The 20863-nt window shown below is 42.6% G+C and overlaps 1 protein-coding gene across 1 annotated transcript; it reads left to right on the top strand.

Annotated features, from left to right (window-relative positions):
* The first annotated feature begins 263 nt into the window (after window positions 1-263).
* On the top strand, window positions 264-16970 carry LOC128331179 (vomeronasal type-2 receptor 26-like). The gene is made up of 6 exons (XM_053264529.1): window positions 264-277; window positions 7781-8069; window positions 10068-10868; window positions 12129-12341; window positions 15245-15371; window positions 16054-16970. The coding sequence occupies exons 1-6, from the start codon at window positions 264-266 to the stop codon at window positions 16968-16970; spliced, it is 2361 nt and encodes a 786-aa protein (XP_053120504.1).
* Window positions 16971-20863: the final 3893 nt, after the last annotated feature.

Below are 20863 nucleotides of genomic sequence, written 5' to 3'. Positions count from 1 at the left end.
GTTTTGTCAAACAGAATAACAAACATGGAAGGATCACTCATGGATTCCAAGCAAAAGTGAGACACATGGCTTTATACCTAGATGGTTATGCGCTCACAGTAAGCATACCAGTTTTCACAGGTCTAATGAACCTGAATTCACACAACTAATGAACTAGCCTGGCTACTATGAGTATGAGTATTGTGCTGCAGGGGCGGGGTATAAATATTTTAAATAAACAAGCTAGATAGAAAATTGATCTGACCCAAGCTTTCTCTTCCGATATGAAGAAGTTCTGGTAAGAACAAATCCATGCACTCTCCTCGCACTATACTTTTAATTGATAATTACCATCTTCAAATACATCCACCTTTGTTGTTAAACACCAAATGTAATATGCAGTGTACAGCAAAACAGTGGTTGCCAGAGTCTTGTCTGGAAGAACAGGGTGCACCGCACATGGTGGAGGATAGCAATGAGATAATGAAAGTATAAAACATCATTAAAATGTACCCATGGATCACTACAACTGCACTAAATTGTATCCAAATGGGTCCAGGCGTTGCAAAGTTGTTAGGGGGTAACACACACCCAGTCACCATCTTGAAATGTTTTCTGGAATTCATTCATGGGATATCAAGGCTTAATGTCATCTACAATTTTAACATGTTGGTGCAAATCAGTTAGGCAGTTCACAAGTTAGTTCTCTGCCAGCTCAAACAATCATTCATCTGCCATCTTGAATGGGGTTGGATGATGTAAAGACAAAATATGCCATTGAGGTTTCCTTATGTGGTACTACAACTATACCATATTGGGTGCAAATCGGTCGCGACACTGCAAAGTTGTTAGGGACACACACACCACACACACTCAGCAAGGTGATCTCATAAGACTACTTTCCTTGAGAAACGTAGGCTACAAATGGAGGATGCTGCACTTATGTACAGCATATTGAGAGCAAGCTGGTAAACTCAACCCTGGCACTGATGCATTCAAAAAGCCTCACCCCAATGCCTATGCTTATGGAATTTGCTGCAGATGCAAATGCTCTAAGTGTGCAGGAGATAGTTTCCATGATTGGAAGGCTAGGGCGCTCCACACAAGCAGTTCCTGCAGATACCCCTGATGAATTTGGACTGATGCATCTCTGAAAGGTGCAATTCTTCTTGCCACTGATATATGCACTTGTAAATGTCTAGGAAGCAATTCAAGACATGTAGCAGCTTTGCACTTCATTACTCCAGGAAACATTTATCTCCCTGACTCCCATCACACTACTGGCAAAGTAAGGGCTTTCTAGGCCCTCAGCCGGAGTGGAGGAGGGTAGAAAGATGGTCAGATTGGAACTCATCCTGCCTTTTTAGCCTTATTCAGATGTTATTTAAAAGATACACTGTATGAATGTAAGGTTGTTCACATGACCAAAAAACCTGGGGCTTGGGAGAGCTGGCTAAGGCAGGATACTACCTTCCTTCCCTCACATAATAAGCCTGCTTCCATGCTTTGCTGTGCTGCTTGCCCACATAACTGACGCTGCAGCAAGTGGTGTGGCAATCTGAAGCATCGAGACTGAGGCCCAACCTCCAGGAATCCCCCCATGCACTGCACTCCTTGGAGGAATTCCAGCAGCCAGGATGCTCCTTCGTCCCAGCTCTATGGTTGACTTGGCTGCTCGCAACTCCAGGCAACCTGCTCACCCACGTTACCAGTCTGTGAGGCTGGGGGGCACACAAACACACCCTCTGACCTCACTTTTAGCCTGGTTAGGAAACCCAGGCGACCTGGTCAGAGACCACAAAGAGTGGGGGACTGATCCCAGCACTCCACTTGACCAGCCCTACCCTGGGGGAGAGCTGGTTGTGTGAATGACCTTAGTGTCTGAATTAGGTTTTTGTGCACTGTGTCCCTCTGCATCTTGTTTGTTGCATTTCATAGCATGCTAGTTCAGAAAAACATGATAGGGACATTGCCTGGTTGCCTTAGAATATCCTGACCAGTTTCCTTCACTAAAAGAAGGGGAGGGGAAGGCCTATGTTGGGATTTGAGATGAACATGTTTTTAAATTATCCTTCCTCCTTTATTTGATTTAGTTCTGGGAAGACTACTTGCTGCCATTCTTCCTCAATATTTTCTTCTATCCTTTCATTTTTTCTGAAAGTCTTTAATGCATTTTGCTTTGTTCATGAACAAATTCAAAGTTCGTGTCATTACTGTACCAAGTATCACTGATATCCAAAGATCAGTTGGCAACATAAATGACATGGCAATACAATATTTTCTATTTGTAGACATGCTAGTAATATATCATATATCTGATCTAGCTGTCTACAATTCCTCCCACTGGTCTCACCACTTTTGGCTTCAAGCTCTGCAGGACTCAATCTGCCCGTTGAATATAGTGCAGATTACTTGACGATTAAGCTAGATTTACTGTGAGAATACAGTAATATTGCTTGTCTAGCAATCTTTTCTCCAATTATCCCCATATTCCAGAAGACACTAGGGGTGTGAACAAAACAGTCTGGCCCTGTTTGGTTCAAGTCTGAACTGGCTTTGTACCCCCTCAAACTCTCCGGTTCGTTGGGGGGGGGGGGTTCACAATTTTAAAAAAATTAAATCAACTTACCCCTCCAGGGGGCTTCTCCAATGCTGCAGTGGAGGGGGGTTCCCAAGCCACTCAGAGGCTCAATGAGCATGCGTTTTGGCCTCCAAAATGGCTGCAGTGACAGAGGGCAGGCCCGGGACAAACCAAAGAATGCCCAAACCCGATGATTTTGGCAGTAATGGAGGCTGACCGCAAGGGGGACCTCCAGAGACCCCCCCCCATGCCATCAGAGAAGCCCCCCGGAAGGGGTAAGTAAATTATTTTTTAAAATAAAAAAACTGATACCCCTCCCCCACGAACAGGTCGGAGGGTTCGGCTGGATGCTAAATTGGTCCAGAGGGGCTGGTGTGACATTGAACCATCAAACCGAACTGGTTCGATGTTGAATAGGTTTGGTTCCGAACCTGTTTGCACATCCCAACAGGACACTGACAGTGGGTCATCATGTCCAATGTTTTTATTGCCTAATATTTGCAATACTCCTTCCATAACTTTTACTTCCATATTTCCAAACTTCTCCCATAGTCCTTCATTGAAAAACAGCTTGGTGAGATTGAACAAAAGTGTTTCCCCCACCGGCTAATTTGACAAACATAATCTGTGACCTAAGGGAGGTAGTTTTCCACTGAGTTAGGAATGCATTTATCTATCTAGTAATTATTAAAAGCATTATTATTATTTTTTTCTCCTCACCACAAAAACAACCCAGAGTGGCAGGTGGTTAAATTCTTCGTTTATTTGTGTGCTGGTTGCAGTGCACCACTTAGAGCGGTGTGTGTGTGTGTGTGTGTGTGTGTCTGAACAGATATGGAATGCTACATATGTCACCTACTGTGCTTGATGTGGAGATCATTATACAGTAATTGGGAAGGTGGTGAGGAAGGAAAGTGTGCAGTTTTGCCATGGGCAGATGTGTGATTATATGCAAATGGCTATTCATGTTGCTGCTGTTGCTGCTGGTGCTCTATCCTCTTGTGTGTGAGGATATAAAAAGGCAATGTAGCACTGACAGACACATCGAAGACACTGCATATAGGCCAGGAGAAGTCGTAATTGGTGGGATCCTCTCTCTAATATATCCTGTTGTCCATTTGCTTCATTTTACAGAAGTGCCATACAGGAGTCATGAGAGTTTGCTGTAAGTTAGTGTGTTCGTTGTTTCTAATAGTATTGAATGAATATCTTTATTGCGGTTGTTGACCAGATTTCAGAATTATAATACAATATTTACATGCAATGTAGTTGGTACAGTCTGTCTGTCAGTTGTCATGGTTACATTTAGATAAAGGAAGTTCACCCAAACTGGGAGCAGATCCTTTCCTCACTGATAGGGGGAGCCTTCGCCATTACTTGATGAATCTTGTATGCTAAAGGCACAAAATTTGGCAGCACAGGAAGTAACATATATACTTATTTATTTATTTGATTTATATACCGCCCCTCCAAGATAGCAGATATGGTCTTATCTGCAAGAAGATAGGTGACATAAAAATATCTTGGTCTTTCCTGCAATGATCAATTTGCTTCATGGAATGCAATAAAATTTACAGTAGAATAGAATATGAGCCACATTTTCAATTTCATCTGATACACAAGAACACTTACGCAGGGGGTTGCATATTTTTCTATATCTACCCTCCAACCAAGGTGATGGAAAAACATTATAATGGGCTATGGGCGAAGGCTCTCCAATGGGTTGGACATGTCAGATTATAAAAATAGTCAAAATTGAGATAACCCACTAGTTCTTGATACAGTTAGGGAGTTTACAGCTCTCTTCTTGTGATTCAATATCTAGAATACGTTGTTCCAGGGTTCTATCAGTTTGATTGAACCCCACAGCAATTAAAGATTTGGAAGAGAGTCCGGACGTATGACGTTTCCCCATTAACTTTGATAACTACTTAGAGTGGGTCTGACCCTCCAAAACTAGGGGAGCCAATCCACTTGGATGAAATATTAGCTTTAGCCAGTACTTAAGGACTGTCTCCTACGCTCTGGTCTCCACCTTATTCACCCCTGCCTCCAGCCTTAAGGCTGAGTTGGATACATATTCTAGCATTTGATGAACTGCTCTTAGAAATGCAGTATGAACGACCTGCACGGGGGTAAAGTTTGAATACTCGCCAAGTTGGGCTCCAAAAGTCCAAAGAGCAACTGGGCCATTGATTTGGCATGAAACAGCTTAATAGCTGCTGAGACAAATTGTCCCACTTTGGCGTGATAAATCCTTGAAATCGCAGTAGCCCTTCACTGCGCTGTTTGAGTTATATACGCTAAGTGCACTTTCCTCCCCCCAGAAGTGTGAAACACCACTCCTAAGTACTTGAAACACTTAACCTATTTGATCATGTTGCTGTTAATTTTCCATCTGTGAGATTTAGGCCTCTTAAAAGGTAAAGGTAAAGTGTGCTGTTGAGTCGATGTGGACTCCTGGAGACCACAGAGCCCTGTGGTTTTGCTTTGGTAGGATACATGAGGGGTTTACAATTGCCATCTCCCATGCAGTATGAGATGATGCCTTTCAGCATCTTCCTAGATTGCTGCTACCCAATATAGATGTTTCCCAGACTGGGAAACATACCAGCAGCGATTCGAACCAATAACCTCTGGCTTGCTATTCAAGTCATTTCCCTGCTGCACACATTACTTTAGTTTTTTGCTAGTTGATTAGCAGACGGTTTTCTAAACAGAACAGGGAAAGTGCTTTTAGTGCTCTTCTAAGGTCAATGGGAGACAAAGATAGAATCACAGCATCATAAGTATAAAGAAATATAGAGACCTGTCTACTTGCTAACAAAGGGAGGGTGCATGTCTGCCTTATTCAGATATTTGACAAGTGAATTAATATAGAAGCTGAATAACAAGGGGGCTAAAACATATCCTTGCTTAACACCAGTGCCTGTAAGAATTAAATTAGATAAATCACCATTGGAATTATATCTACATGAAGAGATGTATTGTATAATTTATAAATAAAAAAATAACAAATGTTTGTCAATTGAGGATGTTTTGACCATAAGAGATCTCTTGGGATGGAGTCAAAAGCAAATTTAAAATCAATAAAGGCAGCATATAATGAGGAACCAGGATGCTGCCATATTTTTCTTCAAGATGTTGGAGTACTAGGCTTTGATCTATTATAAAAACCTAGAAGCTAGCCTGCTCCTCAGTCAAAGAGAGCTGGTCTTGTGGTGGCAAGCATGACTCCCCTTGGCTAAGCAGGGTCTGCCCTGGTTGCTTATGAATGGGAGTCTAGAAGTGTGAACACAGTAAGATATTCCCCTCAGGGGATGGAGCCGCTCTGGGAAGAGCAGAAGGCTTCAAGTTCCCTCTCTGGCTTCTTCAAGATAGAGCTGAAAGAGATTCCTGCCTGCAACCTTGGAGAAGCCTCTGCCAGTTTGTGAAGACAATACTGAATGAGATAGACCAATGGTTTTACTCAGTATGTGGCAGCTTCCTACGTTCCTATGTTGCTCAGTCAAGGTTGATTCCGGCTCCACCCAGTCTTGAATCTTCAGTTGTAGATGTTTGGCATAAAGTTACTGATAATACTCAATAGACATATATCTATAATTTCCCGGGACATCCTTCCTCGCCTTTTTAAAAATAGGGACAATTATAGCAAGACCCCAATCTTCAGGTATTTCAGCAGTTCTGGCTGTCTGTGTGAAAAGAGATGCCAGAACAAGGACCCACCGTTCAGCATTAGTTTTTATTATTAACTCAGCGGGTTTGTTATCACATCCTGAAGCCTTGCCAGATTTCATTTGGGTTATATGTCCAGGGACCTCCTGAATGGAGACAGCTGGCCAGTCAGGCAGGATCAATTTACTAAAGTTTAAAGACTCTGCAGTCCTGGTCTAGCTCCCATACAAGTTTTTAAAATGCTCTTCCCATGCCTCTAACGGGATATGGTGGTCACTCTAGTAGTATTGCTATTCAACAGATGAGATCAGAATTGTCAACAGCCGCATGAAAGATGGAATTTCAGGAGGTGCCGCTTTCCATGTAATGAATGTGAAGTAACAGTTGGATCAGTTGCATTTCTACCTATAAGTGATTTACTAAAAACACAAGGTATTCCATTAGTACAGCAGGTTGCAGCTATAAAGATTACATTGCTTATTTAAAAAAATATTTTATCTATCTATCTATCTATCTATCTATCTATCTATCTAAAATATTTATACCATGCCGCTCCCGTACACTACTGCTTGCAGCTGCTCACAACAATAAAATAGATACAATGTAAAATAAAACTAATAAGATTAACCAAATTATGTTGGTTATTTGTAAATTATTTACCAATTTCAAATTAAAAGTTATTTAAAAAGCTGAAAATTGGGAAGTATAACAATGAAAGAACTGAAGAACCTACCAGCTAGAACCAAAGATGAAACATTAAAAAGCCTCTTTAAAATGATGTTTTTAGTTGTTGTTTTTAAAAAACACTGAGGGAGGGAGCATGGCGAAGAACTTCAGGGAGGGCATTCCAAAGCCGAAGGGCCACAACTGAAAAGGCCCTGTCTCTAGACCATGCCAACCAGATCTCTGTTAGTGGTGGGGCCTGAGCAGGGCCTGAGATGATGAGCAGAGGGCCCTGACAGGTAGGGATGCGCATGGAACCAGCGGGTGCCAGATCAAAGGTAGTGGGGATAACCTTAAGAGCAAGAGAAGGTGTACTTACACCTCCCACTGCGTTTCCCCCACTGGCGCTCTCTGTAAAAATGGTCCGGCAGGGTGGCAACGTACCTCCCTGCTGCTCCCTCTTCTTCTCAGACCAGAAGTGAACGGAAGTAACCCGTGCATGTGCACATGTCGCACGGCTTACTTCCTGTCACTTTCGGTCATAGGAGAGGATGGGGTGGCAGGGAGGTACACTGCTGCCCCACTGGACCGGTTTTACAGAGAGCACCAGTGGGGGAAACACGGTGGTGGTGGGGCTAAGTGCACCCTCCCCCACCCTTAAAGTTACCCCCCGCCTTCAAACCAGCTGAACCACTGGGTATTCCAACCTGTTTGGAGGCCCGTAAAAAGGCCTCTGAACAGGTTCATGCACATCCCTATTGGAAGGTTCATAAGGATGAATGCAGACCGAAAGCTACCCTGGCACCAAGCCATGTAAAGCTTTAAAGGTTACATTACATTACAGTCAGACATTTCTAAGACTCTGTGTCAATCTCATTGCAGTATAAAGCTTAAATATTACCAGCATGTCCTTTCCTTGATGTTTGCCATTCAAGAGATCAATAACAATCCCAGCCTCTTGCCCAATATCACCCTGGGGTTCCACATCTATGACAACCTTTTTGGTTCAAGAACCACATATGAGAGTGTCCTGGATCTACTTTTCAGGCAGCAAAATAATGCAATCAATTACAAGTGTAATGGGAAAGATGTCTTGTCTGTCATTGGAGGACTCGGTGCAGAACATTCCATCCAGATGGCCACCATTTTCAGTGTCTACAAGATTCCACAGGTATGAGAATGGGTGTGAGGCTAATGGGTGCCATGGGATATTCTTGCTGTTATGCTTAATGTGCCAGCATTATATAACTAGTGCTACAGGAGAGATTCTGTTGTTGAGATGTGACCATTCTAAGCAAGTGGATTCCATTCCTATTCCCAAAGGAATTCTATTATTTATCCCTGTTATATGATATGTGGAATAGGGACTTTCCTTTGAAAAGTACATTATATCTTCCCCAGACTCTCATGCTGCACAGGGGCACGATCTGTGCCCTCGATGGGCAGGTGTCTATCATGAGGAAGGAAGCGTGCAGGAAGAGACTATTCCCTGCACCTGCCACTTCACATTGGCAGCTTTCTTTTTGTCTGGGTTAGTAGGGAGGGAAGCACTTAGCATCTAGCTCCAAGGATGCTGTCCTTGGAGGCACAGGCTGTTGTGATGTGCAGAAGTGCTTTTGACTTAGTATGCCAACTGCAACTCTACTTGGAGCAGTTGGACCTGACCTCAGTCAAGCATGCTTTGGTAACATCCAAATTGGACTACTGCGATGCACTCCTCGTGGGGTGGTCCTTGAAGACAGTTTGGGAGCTTCTGCTGGTCTAGAATGCTGATGCTGTGTGGGTGCAAGTCACTTCATTAGTGTCACACCCATCTTGCAGCAGCTTCATTGGTTACTGGTCTGCTTCTAGGCTAGAGTAAAGGTGCTGCTCTTGACCTTTAAAGCTCTTGAAGACTTGGGGCCAGGATACCTGTTGCACCACATTCACCCAGATTTATTTATTCATTTCTCATATTTGTACACTGCCCCAAACTTCCATCTCTGGGCAGTTCACAAACCATAAATATAAACCTGTCAGGACCCTCTGTTCAAAATCTCAGGCCTTACTCATAGCCCTGCTACTAACAAATATCTGGTTGGCAGGGACTAGAGACAGGGCCTTTTTGGTTCTGCCCCCTTGACTTTGGAATATACTCCCTGATAAGCTCTGCCATGCTCCCTCTCTCAGTGTTTTCTTTTTAAAAAACAATTAAAAACACTTGTTTTGAAAGAGACTTATTAAAGTTCTACCTACTGCCTTTATCTGGAAGGTTCTTTAGTTTTTTAGTTCTCAATTTATAGCTTTTTATTAACAACTTTAATTTGAAACATTGCCATTATAATTTGAAAATTTGTAAATATAAATATGGTTTTAGCCTAGTTCTTTAACTTGTTTAATTTGATTGATCTTTTACTTTACATTATATCTGATAGATAGATAGATAGATAGATAGATAGATAGATAGATATGAATCTGTGTTCCCCCATCCCCGCCCCAGCCACATTGACTATTTGTCCCCCATCTAAACATTCCTATATGGGTTTTGGCTTTTCTGTTGTTGGCTATGTTTAGATAGTTAAAGTAAATGATGGTGATGGTGATGAAGAAGAAGAATAAAAACTATTATTATTATTATTATTATTATTATTATTATTATTATTATTATCATCATCATCGATATGTATTCTTAGCTCTCATGAGCATGACCAACGGCCATGCTCATGAGAGAGCTGGTCTTGTGGAGAGGAGAGCTGGTCTTGTGGTAGCAAGCATGACTTGTCCCCATAGCTAAGCAGGGTCTGCCCTGGCTGCATCTGAATGGGAGACTTGATGTGTGAGCACTGTAAGATATTCCCCTCAGGGGATGAAGCCGCTCTGGGAAGAGCAGAAGGTTTCAAGTTCCCTCCCTGGCTTCTCCAAGATAGGGCAGAGATTCCTGCCTGCAACCTTGGAGAAGCCACTGCCAGTCTGTGAAGACAATACTGAGCTAGATAGACCAATGGTCTGACTCAGTATATGGCAGTTTCCTAGGTTCCTATGGCATGGTAGGATATACTTGTTTTAGCAAATAGTACATAAATATTAATAAATGGAAAGATGAGAAACTGATGTTGCCACATATTTGGAGTAACTTGGGTGGGAAACAGTTATATCTTCAAGCTCTAATAAGTTATGTTCTATCCCTTAGTTCACTTATGGAATATTTAAGACTGGGATGAGGAGTAAAACTGATTTCTCGTCTTTGTACTCGACGGCACCAAGAGAAATTACCCATCACATGGGGATTGTCCGGTTACTCATACATTTCGGGTGGACTTGGGTTGGCATTATTGTTTCTGATGATGAAGATGGAGAAAGCTTTCTGCGTAACCTGACCCCTCTGCTTACTCAAAATAGCATTTGTATCTCATCCATAAGAAGGGATAAAGCAAATAACTATAAGTCTAAGGAAATAATTATATACCTGTCATGGATACTTCTTTTAGCAGAAGACAATGTGACTATTCTCAGTGTGGACTCTCAGTTACTTGTTTATTTAACATTATCCTTAGAAATTGTTGAATCTTTCACAAAGGTCCACATAGGCAAAGTTTGGGTCATGCCACCTCAGTGGTATTTCAGCACCTCCAGGAATGGGGAAATCAAGGGCACAAGCCTTTTCCAAGGAGCTTTGTCTTTCTCAATGCACACAAATCCAGTGCCAAGATTCCAGGACTTCCTTCAGACCTTAAAACCTGATGAGATGTTGATGCAGTTCCTCTGTTTATCCTGGCAAGTTGTATTCATGCCATGTAAACACTGTGAAGGAGAAAAGAAACAGGGAAACCTGCCTGAGGGTTTGCTTGAGACCAATATGTCTGGGGAGAGCTATGGTATCTACAATGCTGTCTATGCTGTTGCACATGCTTTCCATGCCATATACTTATCCAGACAAAGAACTATAGCAAACAAAAGCAAACTGAAGTATTTGAATGTTCAGTCATGGCAGGTAACCAATCACTGTACTGAGTTTTTTGTGGGGGTGAACTCTTGTTTAATGGCCAGAACTGTTCAGCCAACTTGTCATGAGGAAACTCACTAGAGAGATTTCACTATAGAGAATAAAAGGAAAAGAATGGACACTAGTTAAGTCTTGTCATATGGAGTTGTGCAATCTGATAGGATGGCAAAGGAAATCTGGTGTGTCCCATTCTAATGCAACTCAGAACCACGATAAAAAAGACTGACTGCACTGAGCCAATGGCATTTTATAATAAGTGTAATATTCTCTCTAAATCTGGATGGACACCAAACAACAATTACTGGTTGATATACTGCACAATGTTCCATGCACATTTTATTGGAATGTGTGCACACATTATTTCATGCTCTTCTGCAAACAAACAAAATTGCACAAGTGGAGTTCTGCAAAAGATGACCATTGGAAGTAATGGCCATGCATTAAAGAACTGCATATGCACATTATTTTGTATTTGCACAAGAGCATGCAAGAATGTGTGTACCTTCCATTGTATAATATGTCTGCCACTGATGCCATTAGGAACAGAGGCACATAGCTCAGTGTTGCCCACACAGAAAGGCAGCAGCTTCTCCAAGGTTCATGGCTTGAGTCTCTCTCAGTCCTGTCTTGGAGATGCCAGGGAAGGAACTTGGAACCTTCTGCATGCAAGCATGTAGATGCTCCTCCCAGAGTGGCCACATCCCCTAAGTGGAATATCTTACAATGCTCGCATGATGTCTGCCATCCAAATGCAAACCAGTGGTGACCCTGCTTAGCAATGGGGACAATTCATGCTTCCTACCACAAGACCAGCTCTCCAAGCACATTCTTTTTCTTGGCAGTAAACCTGGCAGAAAGGTGAGAGAATGCTCTTTAAGTCCTGTGTCATTCAGGTCCAGCTGATTCCATAGGATTGAATGGTAGACTGAGCATATTAGATGATGGATTACAAATCATTCCTAGGCTACATCAGAGCCCCATTGTGAGCAAAGGCACTGCCACTTGAGGAAGCCATTCTGCACCCCTGATTTACAACTATTCCCTCCTGCAAGTTCAAGTTCCCATACTACTTCCTATTTCAGTTTAGAGAGTTTCTGAGCTGTCAGAAGCTTAATAAGATACAGACACAGACTTTTGTGCTGAGCAGGAAATTAGTAGGAAGTTCCCATTTTGTGAGAAAAAATGATCTTTAGGATTCAACTGCTGTCTTTCACTTCCGAAATCTAATTGTGTTTCCTTCAAATCCAGCTCCATGCTTTTCTAAAGAACATCCACTTTAATAATGGTGCTGGGCATGAAGTCTTGTTTGAGAAAGGGGAATTATCAGCTGGGTATGATGTCATCAACTGGGTCACATTCCCCAATCAATCCTTCCTTAAGGTTCATGTTGGGAAGATTCTACCAAGCCATGAGTTTAGCATCAGTGAGGATGCCATTGTGTGGAATGTCAGATTCAAGCAGGTAGGGACATCTGGACATCTTAAAGTTACACCTGAATAGAATCAAGCTGTTCGTTGTTGTATTACTGTTGGGGAAGTTTTGATTCTTGTGTCTAAAGGAGCATTAAGACCAGTTGACTGTTGGAAAACTCTAGGCCTTCAGGAGGACCAAAGCTGTGCAGTGCTGATGTAGGCCAATCAATCTCCCATGCCACCCTCCTGCAGTGAGGATAGCAAGTCAACTCCCAGGAATGGATCAGCTCCTGTATGCAAACTCAGGGATCTTTAAGGAGGCCTTCCCTAAGAGCGATGGAGAATCTGGGATTTTTCTTTCTTATTTTTTCTGCCCAATGCCCCCCACCACTACCTCCATCCACAGGAATCCAGGAAGCCTGACTAAACCTTTTCCACCATCATACCACAGGCAGCTCCAACAAGTCAATGAGACAAGAAGACAATTCAGTCAGTCACATGTAATTGCCTGTGTCAGAAACGAGAACATCATCAGAACTGTGGAGGTCATTTATGAGTAATGGTGGTAGAAAGTTCTGAAAAGGGCAATGTTGTACAAAAAAAATTCAGGTGTTATGTAGGAAACACAGGAAGCTGCCTTATACTGAGTCAGACCATTGGTCTTTCTAGCTCAGTATTGTCTACACAGACAACAGCTTCGACAACGTTGCAGGCAGAAGTCTCTCTCAGCCCTATCTGGAGATTCCAAGGAGGGAACCTTGAACATTCTACATGCAGGCATGCAGCTGCTGTTCCCAGAGTGGCCTCATCCTCTAAGCAGAATATCTGACATTGCTCACACATGTAGCTTCTCATTCAAATGCCAACCAGGGCAGGCCCTGCTTAGCAAAGGGGGCAGTTCATGCTTGCTACCACAAGACCAGCTCCTGACATATTTGATGTAAGGATTGTACTGCACATTACTTTATGGTGTGCTTTGATCCTTTGCATCCTGCCCCCTGACCCCACCGCCCTGCAGAAACAGCAGAAATCTCCACTCTGGATGGGACCATGACATGCGGAAAGGGGACTTTAACATTTTGCTCTTTCCACTGTCTTAATCCAGCCTGGTGCCCCGCATGGCTGCTGTTCATTTTGAGGGGAGAAGTATGCTCTGGAAATGTCCCTGATCACCCTTCCTTGCCTTTACCATATGTTTTTGAGGGAGTAGTTCTAGGAGTGTTCCCAAAACCAGTCCTGTAGGTTCTGTTTGAGGCTGAACTGGGGGGCTTTACCAGAGCCCTGCCCCTGTGTAATTGCTGTGTCATGCCGCCCCACGTGCCTGCCGCTGCCCTGCCACATCAATATTTCACCACTAGTGGGATAGGAAGTGATCCAAGTGGAACAGTCCACCATTTGTGGCAACACCGTGCGGGCTTCTCCCCACTCCCCAGCCAGCGCATTGGCTTCTCTCCGGCCAGTGTGCCTTCACAGATTGAGTATGGAGAGCATCGTGTGCCATAACATCATGGCACACAACACTATCCATAATCAAACTGTGCAGGTGTGCCAGCCAGAGAGAAGCCCTCATGCCAGCCAGAGTGGGTGGGAGAATCCCATGTGCCACCACTGTAGGTGGTGCCCTGCTCTGCTCAGTTCACTCTCCACCCCCAACAGTGAAGATGGGAAATATTGGTGCAGTGGGGCACTGGCAGCATAGTGACAGCACAGTGGCAGGGCTCTGGCAAGGACCCCTAGATCATTTGTAGGCTCCACAGGAGGCCGGAGCAGCAGTGGGGGGAGGTAACTTTTTTGTCAAAAAATTAAGGGGGGCCTTGTGGCAGGGGATGGACTCACAGCTGGGTAGGGGGGGTCTGAAGCCTTCTAGGTCTGGGTTGTTTTTGGACCTATGTGTGCCACTGCCTCCACAGGAAGCCAGGAAGCCTGGTCTATCTGACTCCATCTTTTCCACAGCTTCAGTGAGTCAATATGTCCAGTTCAGATAGTCATATGTCATTGTCTGTTTCAGAAAGATGAACACCATCAGATCTAAGGCGGTCAGGCCATTTTTGAGTAATGGTGGTGGAAAGTTTTGAAAAGGGCAATGTTGTACAAATGAATTTGAGGTGCTATCTCTAACATCTTTTATGTAAGGATTGTACTGCACATTACTTTTAACAAGTGCTTTGTTCCTTTGTATGCTTTCCCACACCCCACTTAAATAGCAGAACTCTCCAGACTGGATGGGACCATGGCATGTAGGAAAGAAGGATTTGGCATTTTGCTCCTGCCACACTCTTGATCCAGACAGGTGCCCTCCATGACTGCTATTAGTCTTGAGAGCGAACCCTCTGTTGGTGTCAGTGTGAGGGGAGAAAAGTGCTCTGGAAATGCCACTGGCTCACTCTTCTTTGCCTCTACCATATGTTTTGTGAGAGTCATGTTCCTCTCAGTGAAAGCCAAATTCTTTTCCCCAATGAGACCTCAGAATCAGCTTAAGTTGTGAAGTAACATGTTCAGCGAGGACTTTGACAGGGGCTGGCAGATGCCAGCTATTAGGAGAAGTACCACTTCTGCCATTCTCACAAGCCAGTTTCAATGGCAGGGATACCCTGAAAACCACTAAAATAACCCACCTCCCCAGAAAATGTCGGCACCTGTAAATGGGGGAGATGAAACTGGGAAGCCCCTCACCTCTATCAAAGCAGAAACTAGGGAGGTCCCTAGGGCTGTGGCCAAACCATCTGAAAAAAGTCTCCAATGTTTATCTTTGGGAGGAATCTCAAAAATCCTCTCCAAATTTCAGTTTCTCCTTGAATCAACCCTGACATTCTCTTTTGAATTTCACTTTGGAGAAATTTCAGTTCAACTCTAATTTAATGACAGAACTGGTTATGTTGTCAAATGGAAAGAATCTTGACTAGAGTGCAAAAAAATGTTGGTTTTAAACACCTTCCAATGTATTATGATTAGATAGCACCTCATTCCAGATGTGTTGAGAGCTGCCATCTTGGACAGAGCAGGATAGTTCAAGAGGGGAGACCTCCCTGTTGCTATGACTGTGTTCTATGCCCAGAAGACATGATTTCTAACCAGACAGGTAAGTTCTGGTCCAGAGACATGAATGGGAATATATTGCAATATGTATTGATTCTCAGGGTGGAGCATTCTCAGGGTGGAGCTATGTTTTTTAGTTAAGCTTGGTCTTCCCATACAAGGGCTTCCTTTTATAGTGCAAAGGAACTGTTTGTGGTTTCCAGATGAGTTCTGGATGGGTGGTGCAGAAGAGGTTTGTTTTCAGTAGAAAGAGGGTTGCACTACTGCCCGGAAGACTTTCGAAGACATCCATTAAGACTTTCCAGAGTAGCTTCATTGCTACTTTGGGGCCATTTAAGACCCCTTATCTCAATGGAATGCTGCCCATCATGCCAGCCTGTATAATTCATGCTTGTAAAATGCACTTTTCAGTGAATTTGTGCACTCAAGTTCCTTGGTTAACTACCCTGACACATTTAAGTGCAGTCATATAAACTATTCCCTGTTTTCTTCTAAGCCAATCTAATATTATGGGTGGTTTCGTATAAAAAAGAGGCAAAATCTTGCAGTATGTTGAAGACGAACAAATGTATCCCTTTATTAGAAGTATATTCATTTTATTACATTATTGTCATGATTATAGTTAATTATATGTAGTTTAAAACCATTCTGTTTAGATAATGGCATATATACATTTTCATGGACCACAGTCAATGTACTACTGAAACTATAATTCTCCCTTTCAGATGCAGTTAACTGTGTCAAATGCCCAGAGGACCAATATGCAAACAAAATCCATGATCAATGTAGCATTAAGGTTTTAAACTTCCTTTCCTACCAAGAACCCTTGGGCATTATTTTGATTTCTCTTGCTACTTCTTTTGCTGCCATCACAGGTTTGGTGATACTAACCTTTCTAAAGAACTGGAATACTCCCATTGTCAAAGCCAACAACAGGAACCTCACCTGTGTTCTTCTCATCTCCATCCTGTGTTGCTACTTTTCTACGCTGCTATTCATAGGCAAACCTGGGAAGGTAACCTGCCTTTTCCAGCAACTACTTTTTGGCATCCTGTTCTCTGTTGCAATTTCTTGTGTGCTAACCAAAACAATCATGGTGGTCTTGGCCTTTGTTGCCACAACACCTGGCAATCAGATGAGGAAATTCCTCAAGAAAAATGTAGCCAACTCCATTGTTCTTTGCTGCTCCCTCATTCAAGTGGGCATTTGCATTGCATGGCTGTTGACCTCTCCTCCTTTTCCCGATTTTGACAAGCACTCACAAATTGGGCAAATCATCGTGGGATGTAACAAAGGATCTGTCACCATGTTCTCCTGTGTACTGGGCTACATGGGCTTTCTGGCCCTCATCAGCTTCACTGCTGCTTTCCTAGCCCGAAAACTGCCTGACACCTTCAATGAGGCCAAGTTCATCACCTTTAGTATGCTGGTCTTTTGCAGTGTTTGGATCTCTTTTATTCCGGGATATCTGAGCAGCAAGGGGAAATACATAGTGGCTGTGGAGGTTTTTGCCATCTTGGCCTCCAACACTGGCCTTCTGACTTCAATTTTTCTTCCCAAATGTTATATTATTGTTCTAAGAGCTGACCTCAACTCCAGTAAGAAAACAGAGAAAAGGCTAACAGGGAAAAGGCATTTTTAAACCTTATCCTTAGTTAGAGTGTCTGTGTTTTACTTTCTATCCATTAAAATTCAAATTAATCTAAACTGATAGCTGTGCTACAGTTAACCATGCCCTGACAACATCCACATTTGATTAGTGTAATGCACTGTATGGGGCATTGCTCTTGAAATGTGGCCAGAAATTATTGCTGGCTGTAAATATAGTGGCCCGTCTACTGTACTGTCTATTATGGTCGTAATAGACAGTACAATAGTTTCATTGACTACCAGTTCATTTCTGGAACTAATTCAAGGTATAAGTTTTGGTCTAAATTGCCAGGGATTGGGGTATCTGAAAACCTGACTTTTTCCACATGAAACTGCCCCCAAAATAAACTCTGAGGCCCTTCTCTGGTTGTCGATGCCTTCTGAGATCTGCTCAATGGCTACTAGAGACAGGACGTTCTTGGGAGTGGTTCTCAAATTGTGGAACTCTTACCTGACACCTCTTTCCTTTTGTCTCTTAAGTGTCAGACAATACCTGTCCTCTTTAAATGGCAATTAACTGCTCTTATGTGATCTTGGTCTCTCATGTAAAAGCTATAAACTGTGCTTACCTAAACTGTTTAAGCTATAGCTATTAGTATTACGTTTAAACTCTTGCTTTTGGGGGTCTTGTTTTATTGTTTATTATTTTACCATTGATTTTTAGCTGCCTTCAGGATTTAGAAAAATGACAGACAGGAATCTATAATTAAAACAACCAAATAAGTAAAATATTATTTCATAGCCTTCCACCAGTGATGGAGGTACCAATGATGGAGGTAGTGAGGGTAGGGGAAAATACCTTTTAAAACTGCCAAATGTTACCGCTAGTGACATTTGCCAGTTTTAAAAGGTATTTTCCCCTACCCTCACCACCACCATCACTGGTGGAAGGCTATGAAATATTTTTTTTTAATTTGGTTTTTTAAATTATAGATTTCTATTGTAGATTTCTAATTATAGATCCCCGTGAGATCCCATTGGCCTTCCAAGCTTCATGCAGGATCCTGAGTGCAAGAAGTGGTGACATTCACTGTTTTTGCAGATATTTCTCCCCACAGTCTCCAGCAACCTCCCCCTGAACCACAGGTCTCATTACTTATGCTTCCCAATGTGAGAGTTTCCCCACATTTTCCAGGAAACTAATAAGTTTCTCTGGGCTTTGGGTTGGTTTTTTTTAGTCTGGGTAAGGTCTTTTTTAGCTGCCTTCTGGCAAATGTCACCAGCGACAACATTTTTTAAAAAAATTATTTTAGTCCAGGTGAAGTCTGGAACCTACTTGCGAAATGGCATATTTCTGTCTTTCGTGGTTTAGTCTGGGAGTTTCATGTCAGTGAGGGAGGGAGGCAGGGAGGCCAAAGCAGCTTTATATTGAGGCTATTTACACAAATGAAAACTGAGTAGGACAAGTGTCCTACCCAGGTTTGGAAGCTGTGTGTGCTCCCAATTTTTGGCTGTGTGGGAGAAAACAATTAGGTTGGAGGACAGAAAATTAATTGTGTGAGAAACAGGAGCCGAGTAGAACAGCATCATCCTACTGAGCTTTCATACCCATCATTTGACCAAGGAGGAAACAAAACCATCCTACCCAGCTCCTGCCTCCCACACAGTCACTTCTCCCTCTTCTTATCTAGTTGTTTGTCTTCTGAGATCTGGTAAGTGGCTGCCAGAGAGAAAGCATTTCATACAGTTGCATAAAAGCAAATACTTAAATGTATATATTGCAATGTATACATTTACGTTTGAAGAGAGCTGGTCTTGTGGTAGCAAGCATGACTTGTGCCCTTAGCTAAGCAGGGTTCATCTTGGTTGCATATGAATGTGAGACTACATGTGAGAATTGTAAGATATTCCCCTTAAGGCAGGGGTGGGGAACCTTGGCCCTCCAGCTGTTTTTGAACTACAACTCCCACCATCCCCAGCCACAATACTGGGGATGATGGGAGTTGTAGTTCAACAACAGCTGGAGGGCCAAGGTTCCCCACCCCTGCCTTAGGGGATGGAGCCATCCATCTAGGTTCCAAGTTCCCTCCTTGACAGCATCTCCAAGATAGGCCTGAGAGAGACTCATGTCTGCAACCTTGGAGAAGCTGCTGCCAGTCTGTGTAGACAATACTGAGCTAGATGGACCTGTGGTCTGACTCAGGATATTGTAACTTCCTATGTTCCCTATGTTAATGTATTAAGAAACTTTGCTAACTGGGCAAAGAGGCACCTTTTCAACATGTTGACTCTAATTATTTAGCAGGAGGAGATAACTGGCCCTATCTACCTCCAGCACAGTACCCCTCCAGTGACTGCTGCTGGTATCTATCTTATGTTTCTTTTTAGATTGTGAGCCCTTTTGGGGACTAGAGATGTGTGAATTGATTCAGGTGCAAAAGTATTTGTACCCAAATCGAGCTGATTTGGGTGATGTGTAGATCAAACAAATCACCCCAGTGCTCAATTGGGTAAAAACCTTTGTACACCAATCATTTTAAAATCACCCCTTTGCCCAGTTTATTTGAAATGTGAGTGGTAGCTTCCTTATACCAATTGGGCACTACCACCCACCACAACCTGCTCTGGGCCACCCTGGTGCCCCCCCCGCCCCCCATGGAGCTATAAGGCTGCTGAAATCCCCATTATTCCCTATGGGAAAAAGATTAAAGATGTGCCAAATTCAAAAATTCTTTATAAACCACCCCTTTGCCCAATTTCTTTGAAATATGGGTGGTAGCTTCCTTGCACTCATTCAACACTACCTCCCACCCCTCCCTTTTGCCACCAGAACCCCTTTTTTGCCCTGAATCAATTTGGATTTGGAAAATTTGCATGCAAATCAAATCTGGGGCATTTTGGGGGGGCATATTCAGACCCAAAACAACTGCCCTGAGACCTTGGGTTAGGGCGGTATAAAAATATGCTAAATAAATAAATAAATAAATAATAAAATTGGGGGTGATTTGAATAGAAAAAGTTGATTTGTGCACATCGCTATTGGGGACATCTTACTTACTTACTTACTTACTTACTTACTTACTTACTTACTTACGTAAGCAAGTCATTATTTAAGTAAGTAAGCCCTTTTAGGGACATTCTATCTATCTATCTATCTATCTATCTATCTATCTATCTATCTATCTATCTATCTATCTTTTCTCTATGTTCTATCTATTATTTCTCTATTTCGCTTTTGAAACTTTTGTTAAAAATCAGTATATAAATATTTGTTGTTGTTGTTACCCCAGCCGAACTAATGAATTTTATGTCACACTTGTTGATAGAAATCTTCTATCACTCATAAGCTTGCTAAATTATGTGCAGCCAATGTTAAGATCTGCCAACAATTAACATCTGGCTTTCCCCCTAGATGTCACTATAACATGGCCATTCTGCTGGTGTGTTGTATGATAGAACCCCTATCCCTGCTAACTGGGCAAAGAGGCACCTTTTAAACATGGTGTTTATTTTTATTTAGCAGAGGGAGAGTAACTGGCCCTATCCACCCCAAGCACAGTACTTCCAGTAACTGTTACTGGTGTGAGCTCTTTGGGCACAGGGAGCCATTTTACTGTATTTATTATTTCTCTATGTAAACCACTTTGGAAACTTTTGTTAAAAAGCCATATATAAATAATCGTTGTTGTTGTTGTTATCTGAATGCTGTATTATTGGTTTGTTTCTATGTCTGATCGATAAACCTAATAAAGATATTCATTCATTCAAGGGGGAGAAAATGGTAAATGGCCTGACAGTGATTCCATGAGCTGCAATCTTGATCGATCGAGGTTACAGCTCCCAGTATCACTGTTGAATATGCTTATGGTGCCTCCTAGGAATGTGTGAATCATATCAGGTACAAAACAATTTGTACCCAAATCTACCTGCTTTGGGTGAATTGTG

This window comes from Hemicordylus capensis, chromosome 6, assembly GCF_027244095.1.
Source record: "Hemicordylus capensis ecotype Gifberg chromosome 6, rHemCap1.1.pri, whole genome shotgun sequence".
Classification (NCBI taxonomy): domain Eukaryota; kingdom Metazoa; phylum Chordata; class Lepidosauria; order Squamata; family Cordylidae; genus Hemicordylus; species Hemicordylus capensis.
This window is presented reverse-complemented; position numbering and strand designations above follow the sequence as displayed.

Bases quoted from the DNA above. Each gene is read 5' to 3' on its own strand.
- LOC128331179 (XM_053264529.1), top strand. The intron at 8,070-10,067 runs GTATGAGAATGG...TCTATCCCTTAG, and splicing joins GTGTCTACAAGATTCCACAG to TTCACTTATGGAATATTTAA. The intron at 10,869-12,128 runs GTAACCAATCAC...CTTCAAATCCAG, and splicing joins TGAATGTTCAGTCATGGCAG to CTCCATGCTTTTCTAAAGAA.